At 35.8% G+C, this 19398-nt stretch overlaps 2 protein-coding genes across 11 annotated transcripts in view; one reads left to right on the forward strand and one right to left on the reverse strand.

Moving 5' to 3' along the window:
• On the reverse strand, nt 1-9035 carry gstz1 (glutathione S-transferase zeta 1). 10 transcript variants are annotated; one of them, XM_051132749.1, is made up of 9 exons: nt 8894-9035; nt 2781-2832; nt 2618-2682; nt 2448-2528; nt 2248-2373; nt 1911-1986; nt 1704-1756; nt 249-298; nt 1-164 (listed from the first exon to the last, which is right to left on the reverse strand). In XM_051132749.1, exons 1-9 carry the CDS (start codon nt 8900-8902, stop codon nt 38-40), a joined length of 639 nt encoding a protein of 212 aa, XP_050988706.1. In that variant the 5' UTR covers nt 8903-9035; the 3' UTR covers nt 1-37. The 10 variants fall into 10 exon arrangements, with proteins under 10 accessions (XP_050988706.1, XP_050988703.1, XP_050988700.1 ...); XM_051132746.1 differs by lacking the exons at nt 2618-2682; nt 2781-2832; nt 8894-9035 and adding exons at nt 6493-6549; nt 6648-6699; nt 7021-7170 and having other exon boundaries at nt 2448-2521; XM_051132743.1 differs by lacking the exon at nt 8894-9035 and adding an exon at nt 7021-7158.
• The window catches only part of aldh6a1 (aldehyde dehydrogenase 6 family, member A1), a 24007-nt gene continuing 12777 nt past the window's right edge, over nt 8169-19398 (forward strand). The window contains exons 1-9 of the mRNA XM_051132726.1: nt 8169-8329; nt 8912-8956; nt 9749-9823; nt 11063-11224; nt 12868-12946; nt 13648-13950; nt 14051-14172; nt 17370-17559; nt 18909-19090. Coding sequence (XP_050988683.1) covers nt 8291-8329; nt 8912-8956; nt 9749-9823; nt 11063-11224; nt 12868-12946; nt 13648-13950; nt 14051-14172; nt 17370-17559; nt 18909-19090 — 1197 coding nt within the window. The 5' untranslated portion in view covers nt 8169-8290. The remainder of the gene's footprint in view (nt 8330-8911; nt 8957-9748; nt 9824-11062; nt 11225-12867; nt 12947-13647; nt 13951-14050; nt 14173-17369; nt 17560-18908; nt 19091-19398) is intronic.

Raw genomic sequence — 19398 nt, forward strand, 5'->3', positions numbered from 1 at the left:
TGTTTATCAAAGTGTTTTATTGATTTGATTATACAAGTTAAGCCCACAGATCATCAGGTGTATCAGGCTGACGTGATGGATGACTGACTTTGAAAGCGTCAATCTCAGTTAAGGTCTGATTTAACCTTCTGATAGTAGGAAACTTGGACATATCCACCTTGAACCTTTGGTAAAGGACAGTAGAATGTAGATTATAGCATTCTGCATTGCATAAAAATTAACATCAGCTTTAAAGAGACATGTCGTACCTTTCTGCATTAAAGACTTGAGGCACAAGACAAATGTCTGCCATGGATATCTAAAAGTGTAGAAATGTTATTATTTGAAAGCATGTTAAAAGTGAATTTAAAATTCAGCACTATTGTTCAAAACATTAGGGTTAATACACACTACCTGTCAAACGTTTTTAAACATATTTTTAATGTTTTTTTTTTTTTTTTTTTTTTTTTTAATATATATATAAAGAAGTCTCTTCTGCTCACCAAGCCTGCATTTATTTGATCCAAAATACATCAAAAGCAGTAATATTGTGAAATATTTTTACTATTTAAAATAACAGCTTTCTATTTGAATATTTTTTTTAAATGTAATTTATTCCTGTGATCAAAGATCAATTTTCAGCATCATTACTCCAGTCTTCAGTGTCACATGATCCATCAGAAATCATTCTAATATGCTGATTTGCTGTTGAAGAAACATTATTATTACTATTATTATTATTATCATCAATATTTAAAACCGTTTGAGTATTTTTTTTTTTTCAGGATTCTTTGAATAGATAGATCCAAAGATCAGCATTTATCTGAAAAAAAAAAACATTATACATAACATTATACACATACCATTCAAAAGCTTACAGTCAGTATGTTGTTGGGGTTTTTTTTCTTTTTTGGGAAGAAAATTATAGAAATTAATCCTTTTATTTATCAAGGATGCTTTAAATTGATCAGAAGTGATGAAAAAGACATTTATAATGTGACAAAAGATTTCAATTTCAGATAAATGCTGTTCTTCTGAACTTTCTATTCATCAAAGAAACTTGAAAAACAATTCTACTGGGCTGTTTTCAACAGGATAATAATAAATGTTGAGCAGCTAATCAGAATATTATGATTTCTGAAGGATCATGTGACTGGAATAATGATGCTAAAACTTAAGCTTTAAAAACACAGGAATAAATTATATATTCAGATAGGAAACAGTTATTTTAAATAGTAAAAAATATTTCAAAATTTTACTGTTTTTGCTGTATTTTGGATCAAATAAATGCAGGCTTGGTGAGCAGAAAAGACTTACAAAAAAAAAAAAACTGTCCAAAAACCTTTGACTGGTAATATATACTTTTTTTTCTTTAAATAAATTCATATTTTATTTAGCAAGGATGCATTAAACTGAATCCTGAAAAATGTCATAATTCACACGTCACATTCTTTGTACATAGATAATAAGAATGTTTCTTGAACAGCAAATCGGCATATTAGAATGACTTCTGAAGGATCATGTGACACTGAAGACTGGAGTAATGATGCTGAAAATTCAGTTGTGACAAAAATAAATTATATTTCAAAATATATTCAAATGGTGAACATGAGAGACTTCTTTCAAAAGCATCAAACAAAGTAAACTTTTTAACAATAGTGTGCATACTTTTCACCGTTATAGTGCTATTTTATATATTTAATAAAGTACATCACGGCTATTACCTCATCACCAACACAGTATTTTCCCGCCGTCTGCTTCAGAATAGGCTCTAAGGCTTTAAATAACATGCAATAAAAGTCAATTACACCATTAAAGCAATCAGGTGTGAAGTATTTATGTTACAATACTCGCAAGAAAACGTGTTAAGACAGAAATTGGATCAAAGATAGAAACAAATATCCTGATGGTTTATATGACAACAAACTCACCCTCGAATCCTCGGTTGATGAAATGTTGAGCCCACTGTACCTTCTCTTCTCCAATCTTCTGAATCACATATATATTCTGAAATACAGCATTATTGGAAATAATAGGGTTTTTAATTTAATGTTCCTCAAATAAAGCACTAATGTGAAATTCTTGCTTGTAGAGGACGTTTTAATAACTTTTCCATGTGTTGGGACATGATTTTTAACTTGCAGATGAAAACCTGATAGTTGAGAGACTTGAAGGTGGGCTCTTTTGACTTGGACCCACTTAAAAACATTTAAATAACAAGTTCAAATTGTTGCGTTGTGCACCTGTAAACACAATGTCATGTCTCACCTGGAGGGGCTGGATCCCAGACGCGATGATGTCACAGATGATGCGGACGTGGGCCCGCTGCTTTGGGTCTGCAGGCAGGAGTCGGGGCTCTGGACGAGTTTCCTCAATGTATTGTATGATGGCCAACTGTGGTAAATAACAAATCGGTGTAAACAATTAAATTTCTGTGTGTCACAAAGACGGAGAGTCAATGTTCTTACCGACTGAGACAAGGTGATGCCGTCGATGGTGACTGCAGGCACTTGTTGCATTGGATTTACTTTCTTAAACTCATCTGTTACCTTGTGAAAAAGATAACTTCAGTTAGTGCCAGCATAAAGAGAAGGCTCATTTAATATTAAGTTTAGAGATTTCTGCATATATGTTCTACCTGTAGCATATCCTTGATGAGATGTATTGTTTTTTGCTCATATTCAATGCCTTTCAGTGCAAACGCTAGAAATATTACAACACATTTAAGTTATTAAATAAACTAACAGTTGATATATGCTGAGATGCATGCACATAAATAGAATGAGGTATTCAACACTCACCTATCCGGACTCTCCAAGAGCAGGAACTTCTAAAATATCCATACAGAACAGGCTAGAACAAGACAATATGTCAGTCAAATAATGCATTACAAACAATAACGTCATTTCAGATATCAAACAACATATTTAACCTTCGCTTGTGTCGCCATGTCATGCATTTATCAGTTCAGTTACTACTGAAACTGTACACAAAAAAAAACTCACTACTCAACCAATGAGATGCAACACGAAAAACCCTCCTCTTGGCTGATTTTCTCGTGACTAAGCAACTTTAATGGACTTCGGAAAACGTCCGGAAATTATGACATTTGTGTGTGCGTTTAGATGTCCAGATCATATTTCATCGCTATCAGTGTTAAACCACGCATACATGATTTGTGCATTTACCTTGATTAAAGGTACAGCTGATGCACTCATATTAGATTGTTGGTCCTCAAGATGAATAGACTTCGTTTGAGATGGATTTATTAACTCTATACATAGAAGCTTGGGTTACTAAAAAGATTCGTTTTTATGAACCGAACCGATTCTTGTTTTTAATTGACATTTCGACTCTTATCCAATTCTGGTAACACTTAATTATAGGAAACAATTCTCCCTATTAACTAGTCGCTTATTAGCATGCCTTTTTATAACATATTGGCTATTTATAAAGCACATATTCTGCATGACCATATTCTGCATCCCTAACCCTGGTGAAAAAAGCAGCATATGCTGGTTAGGTATGTTTTGATGCTGGTTTAAGCTGGTCCTTTGCTGGTTTATGCTGATCATGTTGCTAGTCAAAGACCAGCATAAACCAGCAAAGGACCAGCTTAAACCAGCACCAAAACATACCTAACCAGCATATGCTGCTTTTTTCACCAGGGAATCCTACCCAATACCTGAACCTAAACATTTACTGAGGCAAAAGTCATAGTTAATGGTTTGTTAATGACGAGAATAGGACCTTAAAATAAAGTGTGACCCTAATTTATATATATATATATTTTAAAATGGCTAGTTTAATTTATTTTGGGCTACCAAAATCTGATTCTGAACTCTTGTGAGCCCTGCATATAATTAAAGTTAATTGGGTCCAGTGTTGTTTTGACCTTTATTATATGGACACAAACAGTTTCAGCATTTTTTTCTACCAAAGAAAGGAAGTCTTACATGTATGAAACAAGTTTTCCTAAATATAAGGGTAAATAAATGATGACAGAAGTTTTCATTTTTTGGGTGAGGTGTCCATTTAAATGTGTTTATCAAAAGTTTACATACACTTGATTCTTAATACTGTGTTGTTACCTCAGGTGTGTTTTTTTTTGTTTAGTGATAGTTGTTCATGAGTCCCTTGTTTGTCCTGCACAGTTAAACTGCCTGCTGTTCTTCAGAAAAATCCTTCAGGTCCCACAAATTCTTTGGTTTTCCAGCATTTTTTGTGTATTTGAACCCTTTCTAAAATGACTATGAATTTCAGATCCGTCTTTTCACACTGAGGACAACTGAGGGACTCATATGCAACTATTACAGAAAGTTTTAACGCTCACTGATGCTCCAGAAGGAAAACAATGCATTAAGAGCTGGGGAGTGAAAACTTTTGAACAGAATGAAGATTTTTCTTATTTTGCCTAAATATCATATTTTTTTATTTAGTAGTCTCTCACATGTAGTTCAAATTTGTTAGTACATTCTGAGTTTTTTGTGCAATAAATGTTTTCTGTTATTTTGCACGTACTTTACACGTTTTCACATTTGTATTTTTGTCCACTTTGTATGTTTCATATTGCACTCACACTTTTTACCTTTAAGTCACTGGCATGTACAGCTCATCTCTTGTTCATAGATGCCTGAATGTTGCGACTACAGTCTTTTCACCAAAGCAATAAATGCAGTACTTTGCTAAAAAGAAACCAAACTGTCTTATTAATGAAGAGTCTTGCACAACTGTTTATCAAAGTGTTTTATTGATTTGATTATTCAAGTTAAGCCCGCAGATCATCAGGTGTATCAGGCTGACGTGATGGATGACTGACTTTGAATGCTTCAATCTCAGTTAAGGTCTGATTTAACCTTCCGATAGTAGGAAACTTGGACATATCCACCTTGAACCTTTGGTAAAGGACAGTAGAATGTACATTATAGCATTCGGCATTGCATAAAAATTAAGATCAGCTTAAAGAGTCATGTCATACCTTTCTGCATTGAAGACTTGAGGCACAAGACAAATATCTGCCATGGATATCTAAAAGTGTAGAAATGTTATTAATTGAAGGCATGTTAAAACTGGATTTAGAATTCAACACTACTGTTCAACACCTTATGGTTAGTATTTTTTTAATGAAATTAATATTTTATTCAGCAAGGATGCATTAAATTGATCAAAAATGACAGTAAAGACATGTTACAAACATGTTACTTTTTTTTTTCTTTTTGTTGAACATTATTTCCTATTCATCAAAGAATCCTGAAAAAAGTCAGTATCCACTAAAATATTAAGTAGTATAACTGTTTTCAACATTGCAAATCAGCATATTAGAGTGATTTCTGAAGGATCATGTGACACTGAAGACTGGAGTAATGATGCTGAAAATTGAGCTTTGATCACAGGAATAAATTACAATTTAAAATATATTAAAATAGAAAGCACTTATTTTAAATAGTAAAAATATTACAGTTTTTGCTGTATTTTGGATCAAATAAATGCAGGCTTGGTGAGCAGAAGAGACTTCTTTAAAAACATGAAAAATCTTACAGTTCAAAAACTTTTGACTGCTAGTGTATATTAAATAAAGTGCATCACGGCTGTTACCTCATCGCCAACACAGTATTTTCCCGCCGTCTGCTTCAGAATAGGCTCTAAGGCTTTAAATAACATGCAATAAAAGTCAATTACACAGTTAAAGAAATCAGGTGTGAAGTATTTATGTTACATTACTCGTGCAAGAAAACGTGTTAAGACAGAAATTGGATCAAAGACAGAAACAAATCTCCTGATGGTTTATATGACAACAAACTCACCATCGAATCCTCGGTTGATGAAATGTTGAGCCCACTGTACCTTCTCTTCTCCAATCTTCTGAAGCACATACAGATTCTGAAACAGAATCATTGGAAATAATGGGGTCTTTAATGTAATGTTTGATTGATATTCCTCAAATAAAGCACTGATGTGAAATTCTTGCTTGTAGAGGATATGTTTTAATAACTTCCATATGTTTGGACATGGTTTTGAGTTGAGAGACTTGAAGGTGGGCTCTTCTGACTTGGACCCACTTAAAAACATTTAAACAACTTCTTTAGATCAAATTGTTACTCTGTGCACCTGTAAACACAATGTCATGTCTCACCTGGAGGGGCTGGATCCCAGACGCGATGATGTCACAGATGATGCGGACGTTGGCCCGCTGCTTTGGGTCTGCAGGCAGGAGTCGGGGCTCTGGACGAGTTTCCTCAATGTATTGTATGATGGCCAACTGTGGTAAATAACAAAATAATGTAAACAATTACATTTCTGTGTGCCACAAACGGGAGAGTCAATGTTCTTACCGACTGAGACAAGGTGATGCCGTCGATGGTGACTGCAGGCACTTGTTGCATTGGATTTACTTTCTTAAACTCATCTGTTAGCTTGTTAAAAAGATAATTTCAGTTAGTGCCAGCATAAAGAGAAGGCTCAATCAATATTAAGTGTAGAGATTTTTGCATATATGTTCTACCTGTAACCCACCATCCTTGATGAGATTTATTGGTTTTTGCTCATATTCAATGCCTTTCAGTGCAAACGCTAGAAATATTACAACACATTTAAGTTATTAAATAAACTAACAGTTGATATATGCTGAGATGCATGCACATAAATAGAATGAGGTATTCAACACTCACCTATCCGGACTCTCCAAGAGCAGGAACTTCTAAAATATCCATACAGAACAGGCTAGAACAAGACAATATGTCAGTCAAATAATGCATTACAAACAATAACGTCATTTCAGATATGAAACAACATATTTAACCTTCGCTTGTGTCGCCATGTCATGCATTTATCAGTTCAGTTACTACACAAGAAAACTCAATACTTTGTCAACCAATGAGATGCAACACGAAAAATCCTCCTCCTGGCTGGTTTTCTCGTGACTAAGCAACTTTAATGGACTTAGGAAGACATCGGGAAATGATTACGTTTGTGTGTGCGTTTGGATGTCTGTCATATTTCATCTGCAGTGTTAAACCATACATACATGATTTGTGCATTTACCTTGATTAAACGTGCAGCTGATGCACTCATATTAGATTTCTGGTCCTTAAGATGAACGGACTTTGTTTGAGATGGATTTATTAACTACACGCATAGCAGCGAAGCTCGGTTTACTAAAAAGATTCATTTTTAGGAACCGATTCTTGTTGAGGATTCAGTCAATCTGATTCGCGAACCGTTTGAGATGTGTTTGTTTAGGAATAAAAGTTTGTGAGAGCAATACTGTTAACAGTGTTCGGAATTATTAATATTAATGTGATTAAAAATAACATTATTATTTATTATATTGTAAGTGTTATTCTGTGTTGTTAGCCAACACAAAACAAAAACGTTTGAATAAACAAACAAACAGGACAGGACCGAAAACATATTCGTAAACAAATGCGAAGCAATCGCCAAAAATACACTGTATGTGTCAAAATTGATGGATTATTATTTTGTGCCAAAAATCATTATGATATTAAGTAAAGATCATGTTTCATTAAGATATTTTGAAAATTTCCTACCGTAATTATATCAAAACTTAATTTTTGGTTAGTAATATGCATTGCTGAGAACTTAATTTGGACAATTTTCTAATTTTAAACCCACACATCAATGGAAAGCTTATTTATTCAGCTTTTAGATGATGTATAAATCTCTTTTTTTTTTTTTTTTTTTTTTTTTTTTTTTTTAGAATGACGCTTATGACTGGTTTTGTGGTCCAGGATCACATGTTCTACAAAAAAATCGTTTTATGTAAAAACGAACAGTTCGAACGAACCGATTCGCTCAAATGATTCTGACTCAGTTCAAATGAAAATTTCACCCATAGACATAATAAATATGACTTCATCGAGCTAAACGTTATGGAGAAAACTAAATGCAAAATCAAAACTAGCGTAGTTAAACGTCTTTTGTTAGATACCATACATTTGTCACATGTCTTCCGTCTTTGTAAGTAATAATTGACAGGTTTAATATCCTATCATTTTCCAAGCAACAGCTCTCGCCTATGATCTGCGTCTGTGTCATCAAAGAAACGCCTTCAAACAAACGCGCACTGCGATTGGTCTATCATCTGTCAGGCCTAGCCAGTAGATTTGCCTAGTGTGGGGGAGTAGTTGCTTTTAGCACATGATTGGCTGATTGAAGACGATGTCCCGCCCACTCTTAAAGGCACAGTAGGAAAAGCGATTCATCTGCTGTGCTCAGGTCTCGGTGCACGTCCTCTGGCGGGGGTTGGACGCACATTAGGGGGTGAATACAACATAAATCCACGAATTCCATCATGGCAGCGACATTAATGCGTTCCCTTGTAAAGAAGAGGGTAAGAAACACAAAGCATTGCATTTTGCAGTCATACACGTAGTATGAGTTTGACGCTACGTCGTGTTGCAAAAGTATCAACTTCACGGTCAAACACCACGAGCAGATACTTTATTGCACACTAGCCATGAAATCAACTCTATGTGTAATGCACTATTAAATATATTATGTGTAAGGTGTTGGAAATGCAAGGAGTTTGTTGCCTGATCACCACAAGTATATTACCTTTGTTCTTATATTATATAATTTCGCAATAGTTTTTGTCAAGTTCATTCGCGCTAAGTGCTACTAGTGTTATCAGTCCTTGAAGGCATTGGATATCATGCATGAATACTTTTGAGCAACAAAGCAGACCTATAGCAATCAGAAAAGCAGCTTCTCTGTATCTAAATATTTTTTCATGTGCACTTTGATCAAAAGCTTTATATGTAATTTCTATGCTGATTACGAACCAAGTTAAATGTAAGTGCACAGAAGTTTTACATGAGCTATACCAGCTATACTGACTGACATCTCATGAAATGATTTGCCCAGACACAATAATGGAAATCATTTAATATTGTACCTGTGACATGTCCTGCAGGTTCCTCTTCAGATGGGACGCTTGTGCTACTCTTCCTCCTCTGTGGTAAGTTCATCAGGTATTTGAGCACAAGTATTGTGCATAGTTATGCATTGTACTCTTCAAGTGATTATGAGAACCAAGCAGACAATGAACTTTGTTTAAATTGCTTATATATCCAGTTGTTGTCGTCAGCTGATATAAAATATTGTTCCGTAAGCCTTTAAACCTGTACACAATGTAAACATCAAGTGAAACTTTGCCACCTCATTTCGGAAGACCACCACACACCACTGCCTCGTACTGAACCTTGCACTACACTATTTGACTCAGATCTGACAGTGACTAGAGAAATCACTCATTTATTCCAGACTTTTCTCTTCTGCTTTTGAGAAGAATAACATTAATTTTGTCTTATGTAAAGACTGGAATGCACAACGTGACTCAAACACAACAAGCTCATACAAACGCAAATATGTGTTGTGTTCCCAAAAAATGCATGGCAGATAAAATCAGCATGTGTTCTAAAATATGAAAGATGTTTGGCTGGTTGGAGACATAGTCTGTGCCCATCATGCACTACATGGTGTTCTGTGCAAGCTGTCAACTCCAGCTGCAAAATCTGCAGACTGGCAACTAGCATTGACTCATCCAGACTGCAAATTAGGTTAAAAATCTGGAGAAAAGTTGCGTATTGTATTACAGTCTTGAAGTGCGAACTATTCACCTCACTTGGAAAAAAATAAAGCAAGCAAACTTATAGTGTTTTTGTGCCAAGTTATTGTTGCTATTGTTCATGAGTTGTTTTATGTGTTCTTTTTATATTAATTATGCATAATTTTCTCTGTCCTTTCTCAGCCCACCACCAAGTTGTTTATTGATGGAAAGTTTGTAGAATCCAAGAGTTCACAATGGTTGGACATTCACAATCCTGTAAGTTCATACTTTTAACATTTTAACATTATTAAAGACATTATTAATGTCTTTATCATCACTTTTGATAAATTTAAAGGATCCTTGCTAAATAAAAGTATGAATTTCTATAATTCTATAATTTACTATAAATTATACTAACTTCAGGCTTTTGTGTAATGTTACAAATAAATGTATAATGTTACAAAAGATTTCCATTTCAGATAAATGCTGACCTTCTGAACTTTCTGTTCGTCAAAGAAACCTGGAAAAAATCTACTCATCTTTTTTCAACATATTAATAATAATAATAGATGTTTTTTGAGTAGCAAATCAGAAAGATTTCTAAAGGATCATGTGGCTGGAGTAATGATGCTAAAAATTCACAAGAATAAGTTACATTTTAAAATGTATTCAAATAGAAATAGTTGTTTTAAATAGTAAAAATATTTACAAATTTCACTGTCTTTGCTGTACTTTGAATCAAATAAATGCAGGCTTGCTGAGCCGAAGATACGTTTTTAAAAAACATTTAAAAATCTTACTGTTTAAAAACTTTTGACTGGTAGTGTACACTTGAGGAAATAATGCACTACAGCAGTTTAACAGATTACTTTCATTGACCACACTTAGGTCAAGTTAAACCCATTGGATTAATGTGGTTTAAGCACATGTGATTGGTGTTAATCAACTTGACTAGACAAAAACACAGCACCTGCTTTACTTTGTTATCCTTAGTTAAACCATCAATCATTATATAGTGCAGCTTCAGTTATACTGCTATACATTTTACAGTCCTAAAAATGCTTGTGACTGTTACCAGTGTGTGAAAGGAGCAGTAGAGAAAACATAAAGATTAACCAGGTACTTGAGCTTTAGTGTAATCTTCTTTGCACAGTAGAAAACAGATGCCATAATAATTGCTTGTTTCTTCACTCTGCACTTGCATATTTCAGAAACTCTGGTTAATGTCACATTAGCTCAGTTTAAGCAGTCTGTGTTTTCATTAAGGAAAAGGTGGACATGAAGTAGCTTTTGCATAAATTTGAGATTTTTATGTTTTCTTTGTTATAAAATGGGTCTTGTGTTAGAAAATAATAGTTGCATGCACTGTTTTTTTGATGTTCAGTTAATGTTTGTTATCAGCCAATCAGAATTTTTGACTTACTGTATCAGGTCTTTGCAGAGAAAAGGCCACAAACCATTAGTTGTGGGTGAAATGTTTCTTTGATTGAATTATAATTCATGTGCTGTCCTCAGGCCACCAACGAGGTCATTGGTCGAGTGCCCAAGGCCACACACGAGGAGATGTTGGCTGCCGTGGACTCGTGCTCACGGGCGTACCACGCCTGGTCCGAAACTTCCATCCTGGCCCGCCAGCAGATCTTCCTTCGCTATCAACAGCTTATTAAAGACAATATTGTAAGTTACAGCTGCCCATTCTCATCTAGCTTGTTTTTGGATACCAATCAACACCAGTCTTTATTAAGGATGCACGATATTCGATTTTTTTAAATATCCAGGATGTTGTTCTATTTCAAATCATTTTGGGCGGTAGCCGAAGCTGATATATATTTCCCTTTGTTCTGTAACACCACCAAGTCTCCTCTGTGAGGAAATAAACAAATTATTTTTAATTTTGGTTAGCTTTGACCAAAAACGTATTAAACATACACACAAAGAACACAAGTTCTTTTTTTTTTTTTTTTTCTCAGACAGTTGAAACCTTAACGTTTGTGGATTTAACATTAATAGATGGACTAAGCAAAAGAGCTGTAAAAATTGTAAAAATATTGTAAATCTTCTTGTATTTAAATTTTCATAATACATTTGAAAAATATATACATATTAATGGATACATTATTTAATTAAATTATTTACAAGTGTCATGGTTTGTAATTTTTATTCATGATTTTTACAATTTAAGTCTTTATCGGCTGATTCCGTCCCGATAATATTGTGCATTTTTAGTCTTTATGGTTAAAATTAGCAGAATTTAGGTCTCATTTTACTAGATCCTGTTCAACACACTTGTTGTACGGACAGGGTCTTCCTTAGGTCGGTGCAACTGGTGCGGCCACACCAGGCCTCCTCAAGCACAGTTGCCATCATTTTTAAACATTAAACCATCAAGCTTTTGTGAAGGTACATTGGATGCCCATTTTCCACAGGTTGGTGTTTTCGTGGAATATCTGTAACATGCTTTGGTCAAAATTCCTTAATGGTTGTGTAAAACGACACCCATTTTACCTTTTACCAGTGGCCGATTTCTTTCAAATTTCTCTCAGACCTGTAGAGCAGTGAGTCGAACAGGCCCACCGAGTTTTGTTCCGATCAGCCTCCGTTAACCTTATCTAACAGGTACTCAAAATTTGTCGGCTGAGGGTGGCCATGTTTTTTGAGATAAGCAAATGTCTTTGTAGACACTTGTTGGACTTCACACCAGGACAGTGTAGACCAATTTTCACGTTGATAGGACAAATGGTTGTGCATTTATTGCCAATTTTTTCATGTTTTTCCCTCTTATGGCGAATGTTTCCCTTTCAAATGTTTTGGCGCCCCTTTGTGACAGTAAGTCGAAAGTTCAACCTTTTTTTTTGATAATAACTGATATTCACTCTCCAGAGAATGTTTCTGCACTGGTTTGGTTCCAAACGGGTAAAAAACCTAGGACTAGTTTGCAAAAGTAGGTTTTCAAAAAATGCAAAATACCAGAAAATTTTCGCTCACGATTGAATCAGAGGCATTTTTGTCCGGTGTGAATCAGACGACATCAGACAACATAAGACACTTGAGCCTGCAATTAACGGTTTAGGAGTTCTGAGTAATTTCGATCGCTGTAGCGCCCCCGTCAGGCCGTCAGCGGTGTGAGTACTACCATCCCTCCAAGTTTCAAGTCTCTATGATTTACGGTTTGGTCTGCACGATCAATTTTACATAGAGATTGCTGATCAATGACTATTCTAACAATTACAGTAGGGTTTCAGCATTACGCGCTTGAGCCCCCAATTAATTGTTCTACGTTACTGCCTAATAATGTGTATGTGTTTTGATTTGTGTTTCAGAAAGAGCTGGCCAAGCTGATAACCCTGGAGCAGGGAAAAACCCTGGCTGATGCTGAGGGTGACGTGTTCAGAGGACTGCGTGAGTCTCTCGTTCTTAAAACAGTTCTGTAGTAATATTAGGAGTAATTACCACCATGTTACTTAATTCCTGAATGTAGTAGTTAAAGGGGTCATCGGATGCAAACTTTTTTTCATGTTGTTTGAACATTAATGTGAGCTGGAAGTGCAACACACACAAATCTACCCTATAATGATAAAAATCCATGCAGAGTTTTTAAATTAATCTGTAAAAATAATATCCCCTTTTTGAAATCGAACCATTCTCAGATGCCTGTCGTTGTGGCGTCACACCAACAGAGGCCACTCCTACGGTAATTGATTCACATGAGCGTCTTACCTCAGATCAGCTGTAACAGTCCGACCTCCATTGTTTCTATGCCTGAGCAGGGATGTAAGTTAGACAAGAATATCTCAGATTGAGCGATTGAGGCTTAAGCACATTTGTACTTCATAACCAACCTTACCCTTTGCCTGCAAAGGTTCCATTATATAGTAAGTACTGTATTTACTGTAAAAATATTTCCTGTTCGGTTATACAGACTGAAATCAACAACATAGCATGTGACATAATAAACATAAGGTTGAAAATAACTTGGATATTCTACAGATGAGACATTATTAGCTTTTAGGGCCTAGGAAAGTCTTTGGCCCTATAACTGTTTGCACATTTTATTTGTGTGCCTTCACATTATTGACTGAAGTTGTTTGTTGATCTTGCAGAGGTGGTGGAGCACACCTGCAGCATCACATCCCTCATGCTGGGTGAGACCCTCCCCTCCATCACTAAAGACATGGACACATACACATATCGGTTGCCCATTGGCGTGTGTGCCGGTATCGCCCCCTTTAATTTCCCTGCCATGATTCCCCTGTGGATGTTCCCAATGGGCATGGTGTGCGGGAACACCTATTTAATGAAGCCCTCAGAAAGAGTGCCTGGCTGCGCCATGATGCTGGCCAAACTGCTACAGGACGCTGGCGCTCCGGATGGAACATTAAACATAATCCACGGACAGCATGACGGTATAGAATATTACTGAAGTGGAAGGGTTATAAATATCTTGACCACATTATGATCCAGGTTCTGTGTGCAGATAACACATTTTTCTGTGTGTTTTTATAGCTGTGAATTTCATCTGTGACCATCCTGCCATCAAAGCCATCAGTTTTGTGGGCTCCAACCAGGCTGGCGAGTATATCTACGAGAGAGGCTCCAAAAATGGCAAAAGAGTGCAGAGCAACATGGTTGGTCCTGAACATGAAGTTAATGAATTTACAGAAAACCAAACTGCATATGAAAGTATGTTCAGTTACAAGCAACAAAATCATACTTAAGCATCCTCTGTGAATTTAAAGGGATAGTTGACACTAAAAATGAAGATTGTGTCATTTACAAACCCATATCCAAACCCATACAATTTAGCTTCAAAAGGTTTTTGTCGTTTCATTGAAACTTTAGGCAACCAGGACTTAGAATATCGAGAAAGATCATAAAGGCATCATATACTACAACGAGCAGTTTCAAAGTCTAATTTAGACATTGATTCTTGTATAAATACACAACAGTGTTAATTTTGTTGACGAATAATTTTCGTCATAATTTTCATCAAAGACATTTTTTCACAGACGAAAGCGAGACTATAACGCAACAAAAACTTGTTTTGAATGACAAAAACTATGACGAAAATCTATTGACATTTTCGCCAATTAATAAAATGAAACGAAAATTTTAGGGAGGGACGATTTGGGAAGAGATTCATTCAGAACGAATCTGCTGAGTGGTTAGGAGGTTAGATGTGTACATTTGAACTGTTGTTTGCACCGCGCTCTTCCGTAATTCAGTTTTGCGGTTTAAGTGCGTCAATCCATTAAATCACTTTTATACAAAACTATGTATAAGTATAATATAGTTTTGTATAAAAACACATTTGAACTGTGTCATAGCCTATTGATCTATCTGCATACATTTGACATACATTTGCTGCACATCTCATAAAACATTGAGATTCAATAATGTCAATATCTGGGAGTAAGAGAAGAGCAGACATATGGATAAATTTGACGGTCTGGTTTACTGAGCACGCGCACCGAAGCAGCTCCTCTCACACAGCGCACAAGTACTCTTTCACAGCCCGTGAATGGAGAATACACACAAAATAATGTTGAACTGTCAGTTTAGGTGAACATAAACAGTTGGGAGACTAACGGGCGTGTATCAGTACATTGCATCCGTGCATTCAGTTTTAAAGGGACAGCAGCCTAATTTAGTTGCTGTTTGCTGTCTGTGGCATTGATGTTAATCAAGCAACAAAAGAAAGACAAAATCACTCACTCCTCTTGACTGAATCACTTTAGTAACCCTAATAAAGACTAATCTTAATTCATTTATATAATCTGCTTGAAAGAATGAAGAATGAAACAAGTTATAAAGAATGCACAATTAGCATATATGTGACCCTGGACCACAAAACCATAAGGGTAAATTTTTTGAAAATGAGATTTATACATCATCTGAAAGGTGAATAAATAAGCTTTCCACTGATGTATGGTTTGTTAGAATGAGACAAAAATTGTCAGAGGTAAAACTATTTGAAATTTGGAATCCGAGGGTGCAAAAAAATCTAAAGTTGTCCAAATCAAGTTCTTAGCAATGCATATTACTAATCAGTAATAATCAGTAAATAAATTTTGATACATTTACGGTGGGAAATTTACAAAATGTCTTCATGGAACAAGATCTTTTACTTAACATCCTAATGATTTTTGGCATAAAAAGAAAATCGGTAATTTTGACCTATATAATGTATTTTTGGCTATTGCTACAAATATACACATGCTACATTTGTGGTCAAGGGTGACATATAACCGCTGGTATTTGATTAAAAAGAAGACCATGTTCTTGTTTCTTTATGAAAAGTGGTTTCATTTAATCTTAATATAAAGGCATGTCACAGCAGTTAAATCTGTGTATATCATGATAAAGCCATAATATCAAACTTATATAATGAGTTTGGTCATTTTAAAGAAATGCCTAATAAATGCATTACACTGTAAATAAACTCATTAGATTTTAGCCAATTAAATCTACTGGAGATGTTGTCAACCAAAACTAGACTAAAACTAAAACAATTCAGATGACTGAAACGTGACTAAAAATATATGGCATTTTAGTCAAAAGACCATGACTAAGACTGAATCAAAATGTGCTGTAAAATTAACACTGATACACAACACATGGAGCACAGTAAAAATATATTAAGCCTACATGTATCAACCTCATGTCGTTCCAAACCCGTAAAACCTTCGTTCATCTTCAGAACACAAATTAAGACATTTTTGGTGAAATCTGAAAGCTTTCTGCCCCTACACAGACTGCAACAGTGCATTGTTAAAATAGTCCTTAATGTTAACCTTAATGTTATAAAGCTAAGAGAATACTTTTTGTGCACAAAAAAACAAAAATAACAGCTTTATTCTACAGTTTCTCCTCTTTCGTGTCTTCAGTCTTTGATGCGTAACACAGTGCAAGCTTCATAACATTACGGTTGAACCACTGATGTCACATGGACTATTTTATCGATGTCCATACTGTATTACTTGAACTTGAACGTGGTTGTGCCGTTGCTGTCTATGGAGGGTCAGAAAGCTCAAAAATTTGTGTTCTGAAAATGAACGAAGGTCTTACAGGTTTGGGATGACGTGAGGGTGAGTAATAGTCAGAATTTCCATATTTGGATGAACTATCCCTTTAACTAGGGTGTGTAAAGATGCCTTTAGATGATCAATTTCACAAAAGAGGTCTAAATTACCATGAATCTGACTTGTTGGTTCTCAAAATCTAAATGAACTGAATATGCTATAAATATGATATGAATATACTGTAGTGTTTCTCAGCACAACTGCAATGACCAGATGGTGGCAGCATTTGGTTACAAATGAATTTGCAACATTCTAGTTCCTTCTTAACCTCCATAATGAGGCTGCAATTTTAGACTCAAGATTTAGGAAATTGGAGATTACCCCTTTCATTCTTTATTGTTTTGACAGTTAGCATGACAGATTCAAAGATGATGGGCAGCAGTGTATTAAATTAAAATGCAAAACACATACACTACCATTATTCAAATGCCTTGGATTTAATACAGCATTTCCCACCTCATTTACTCCCACTGCAGATAAACTCCCTTTCTGAAATCCCACAGCAGCCCCCTCTGCTCCCACAAACCTTTCCACATTAGTGCAGTTTTGCTAATTAAATTAAATTTGAATTCCAAATCTTATGCCAGTCTGTTTTCAAATGTTTTCAAAGGGGTAAACCTTGAGGTCAGTCACGTTTTCTTCCCTCATTTTTAGTTTGCCTATTTTTCTCATCATGTTAGTGTTAGAATTTGTATGTTTGGTAAAAATGTGGAGCTGCTCCAATCTTATTTTCTGTCCACCAGGGGGCGAAGAATCATGGTGTGGTGATGCCTGATGCTAATAAAGAGAACACGCTGAACCAGTTGGTTGGTGCTGCATTTGGAGCGGCAGGTCAGAGATGCATGGCACTGTCCACTGCTATCCTCATAGGAGAAGCCCGAAACTGGTTGCCTGAACTGGTTGAACGTGCAAAGGGTCTCCGTGTCAATGCAGGTACTCGAGTTATTTTAATTAGCAAGTTTTAATCTTGAAGTACCTCAAATCTGATCCAATTTGGGATGAGGAGCATCCTATTCAGCTGCAATACGATAAAGGCCAAAGTATGTCCACGTTCCAACGAGTTATCGAATATTGCTTAGGTTGGTTGCATGTTGATGCCCTCAAATGTTTGTGAGAGGAAGCAAATGCAAAAAAAAGTACCTAGAGCAGCAATCCTAGATGAAGGGCATGCGACAAAATTTTGCACCAATGATATTTCGTCAAACATTAAATACGCCATTTAGCTGTGGTTCTGTTAGATCCCATAATATTTTGATCTCAAATAAAAATAAAACGTGTTTGGTTTGGGGTTTTCTTTTTAAGTTTTTGTGCCAGTTAGTGACACAATATTGACCAATTCCGTTATTTGCATTTCTGGGACCACCAAGACTAAGAAAACCTATAGCGTAAGTGTCACTTTAGGCTGTTTTTCCATGAGTTTCATTGAATGAAATCTCTTTTCCGAAGTTCCTCTCTATGTAGAAGTTCTCTAAAATCATGCCCTCTTTTTTGGCCTTTTCGTAGACCACCCATGCCTTCATGACCACACCTCTCCCAGAGCAACTTAAAGCATGTTCAGCTCACCCAGAGGATAGACGCACTATTTGTCTTGGTCATGCCACAAAGCAAAAGCACATTTTGTGGTATAAATGGGACCAGAAATTAGTATGGGCCGATCAAATGTTTAAAAAAAAAATCTGCCGATGAAAATTGTAATTGTAATCAGAGAAGCTGAACCGCAGCAGCTATTCTGAAACCCTATAACAGACCTCTAAGACATATTGCCTCAGGGTATCTAAAATTGTGTGTTTGGCTGTGTTTGGGTATGTCAGTACCAATCCCTTTGGTTACAACCCAGTAAAAACGGGTAAATTAAAGGAAAGTCATCCCCTCTATTCAGCAAAAATCAACAAAGCAAACGATACAGAAAGCATTTCTCCAGATTTTAGGATGTCTAAATATCTGGTTAACCAACTAAGCTGTTGTTTTGAAGAAAAACCGCTATGTTTTCTGCCAGCTATCCACCTAACTTAACAAATTGGTGCATCTTGTTTAACATATGAATTCGCACATTTTTGCGAGGCAGAAATCTGATCACCTTTACCACCATTCATTATGTAATGAATAGTGCGTTCATTCAGCATTTGTAACATAGTACCACGTGTAATGAGTTTTGTTCTAATGGTTTGCACTAAAACATGTTAGCAAAAACCAGATTATAATCGCTGTGCTTTAAGCAGCTCTTTTGCTTTTTAATCATGTCCTTGTTTTTCTGTTATTTCTTCTCTTGGCTGTTCTGTAAGGTGACCAACCCGGAGCTGATGTGGGTCCTCTCATCTCGCCTCAGGCCAAAGAGCGAGTCAACAGCCTTATTCAGAGTGGTGTGGATGAGGGCGCTAAGGTGCTGCTCGATGGGAGGAATGTAAAGGTCAAGGGTTACGAAAACGGCAACTTCGTGGGACCAACCATCATTAGCAATGTCACGGTGAGAGACACAATACCCACAGGTTGGAGAAGTGCTGTACTGTCTTTCGAAACCTGTATTACTTACTTTCTACTGTGAAGAACAAAACAAGACATTTTTTAATCCAGTGATATAATTTTCCTCAATAAATGTGACCTCAGACCACAAAACCAGTCATAAGGGTCAGTTTTTTTAAATCGAGATACATACATCATCTGAAAGCTGAATAAATAAGCTTACTATTGATGTATGGTTTGTTAGGATAGGACTAGTTTGAATATTTGGCCGATCTTTACTTAATATCCTAATGATTTTAGTATAAAAGAAAA

Source organism: Labeo rohita, chromosome 17, assembly GCF_022985175.1.
Source record: "Labeo rohita strain BAU-BD-2019 chromosome 17, IGBB_LRoh.1.0, whole genome shotgun sequence".
Classification (NCBI taxonomy): Eukaryota; Metazoa; Chordata; class Actinopteri; order Cypriniformes; family Cyprinidae; genus Labeo; species Labeo rohita.

Excerpts from the sequence above, each read along its gene's own strand:
- gstz1 (XM_051132741.1), bottom strand. The coding sequence starts at position 7,050 with ATGAGTGCATCAGCTGCACGTTTAATCAAG. Across the intron at positions 5,628-5,783 it reads CATCAACCGAGGATTCGATG|CCTTAGAGCCTATTCTGAAG; the intron begins GTGAGTTTGTTG and ends TGTTATTTAAAG. Across the intron at positions 4,875-4,957 it reads CAAGTCTTCAATGCAGAAAG|GTTCAAGGTGGATATGTCCA; the intron begins GTATGACATGAC and ends CCTTTACCAAAG.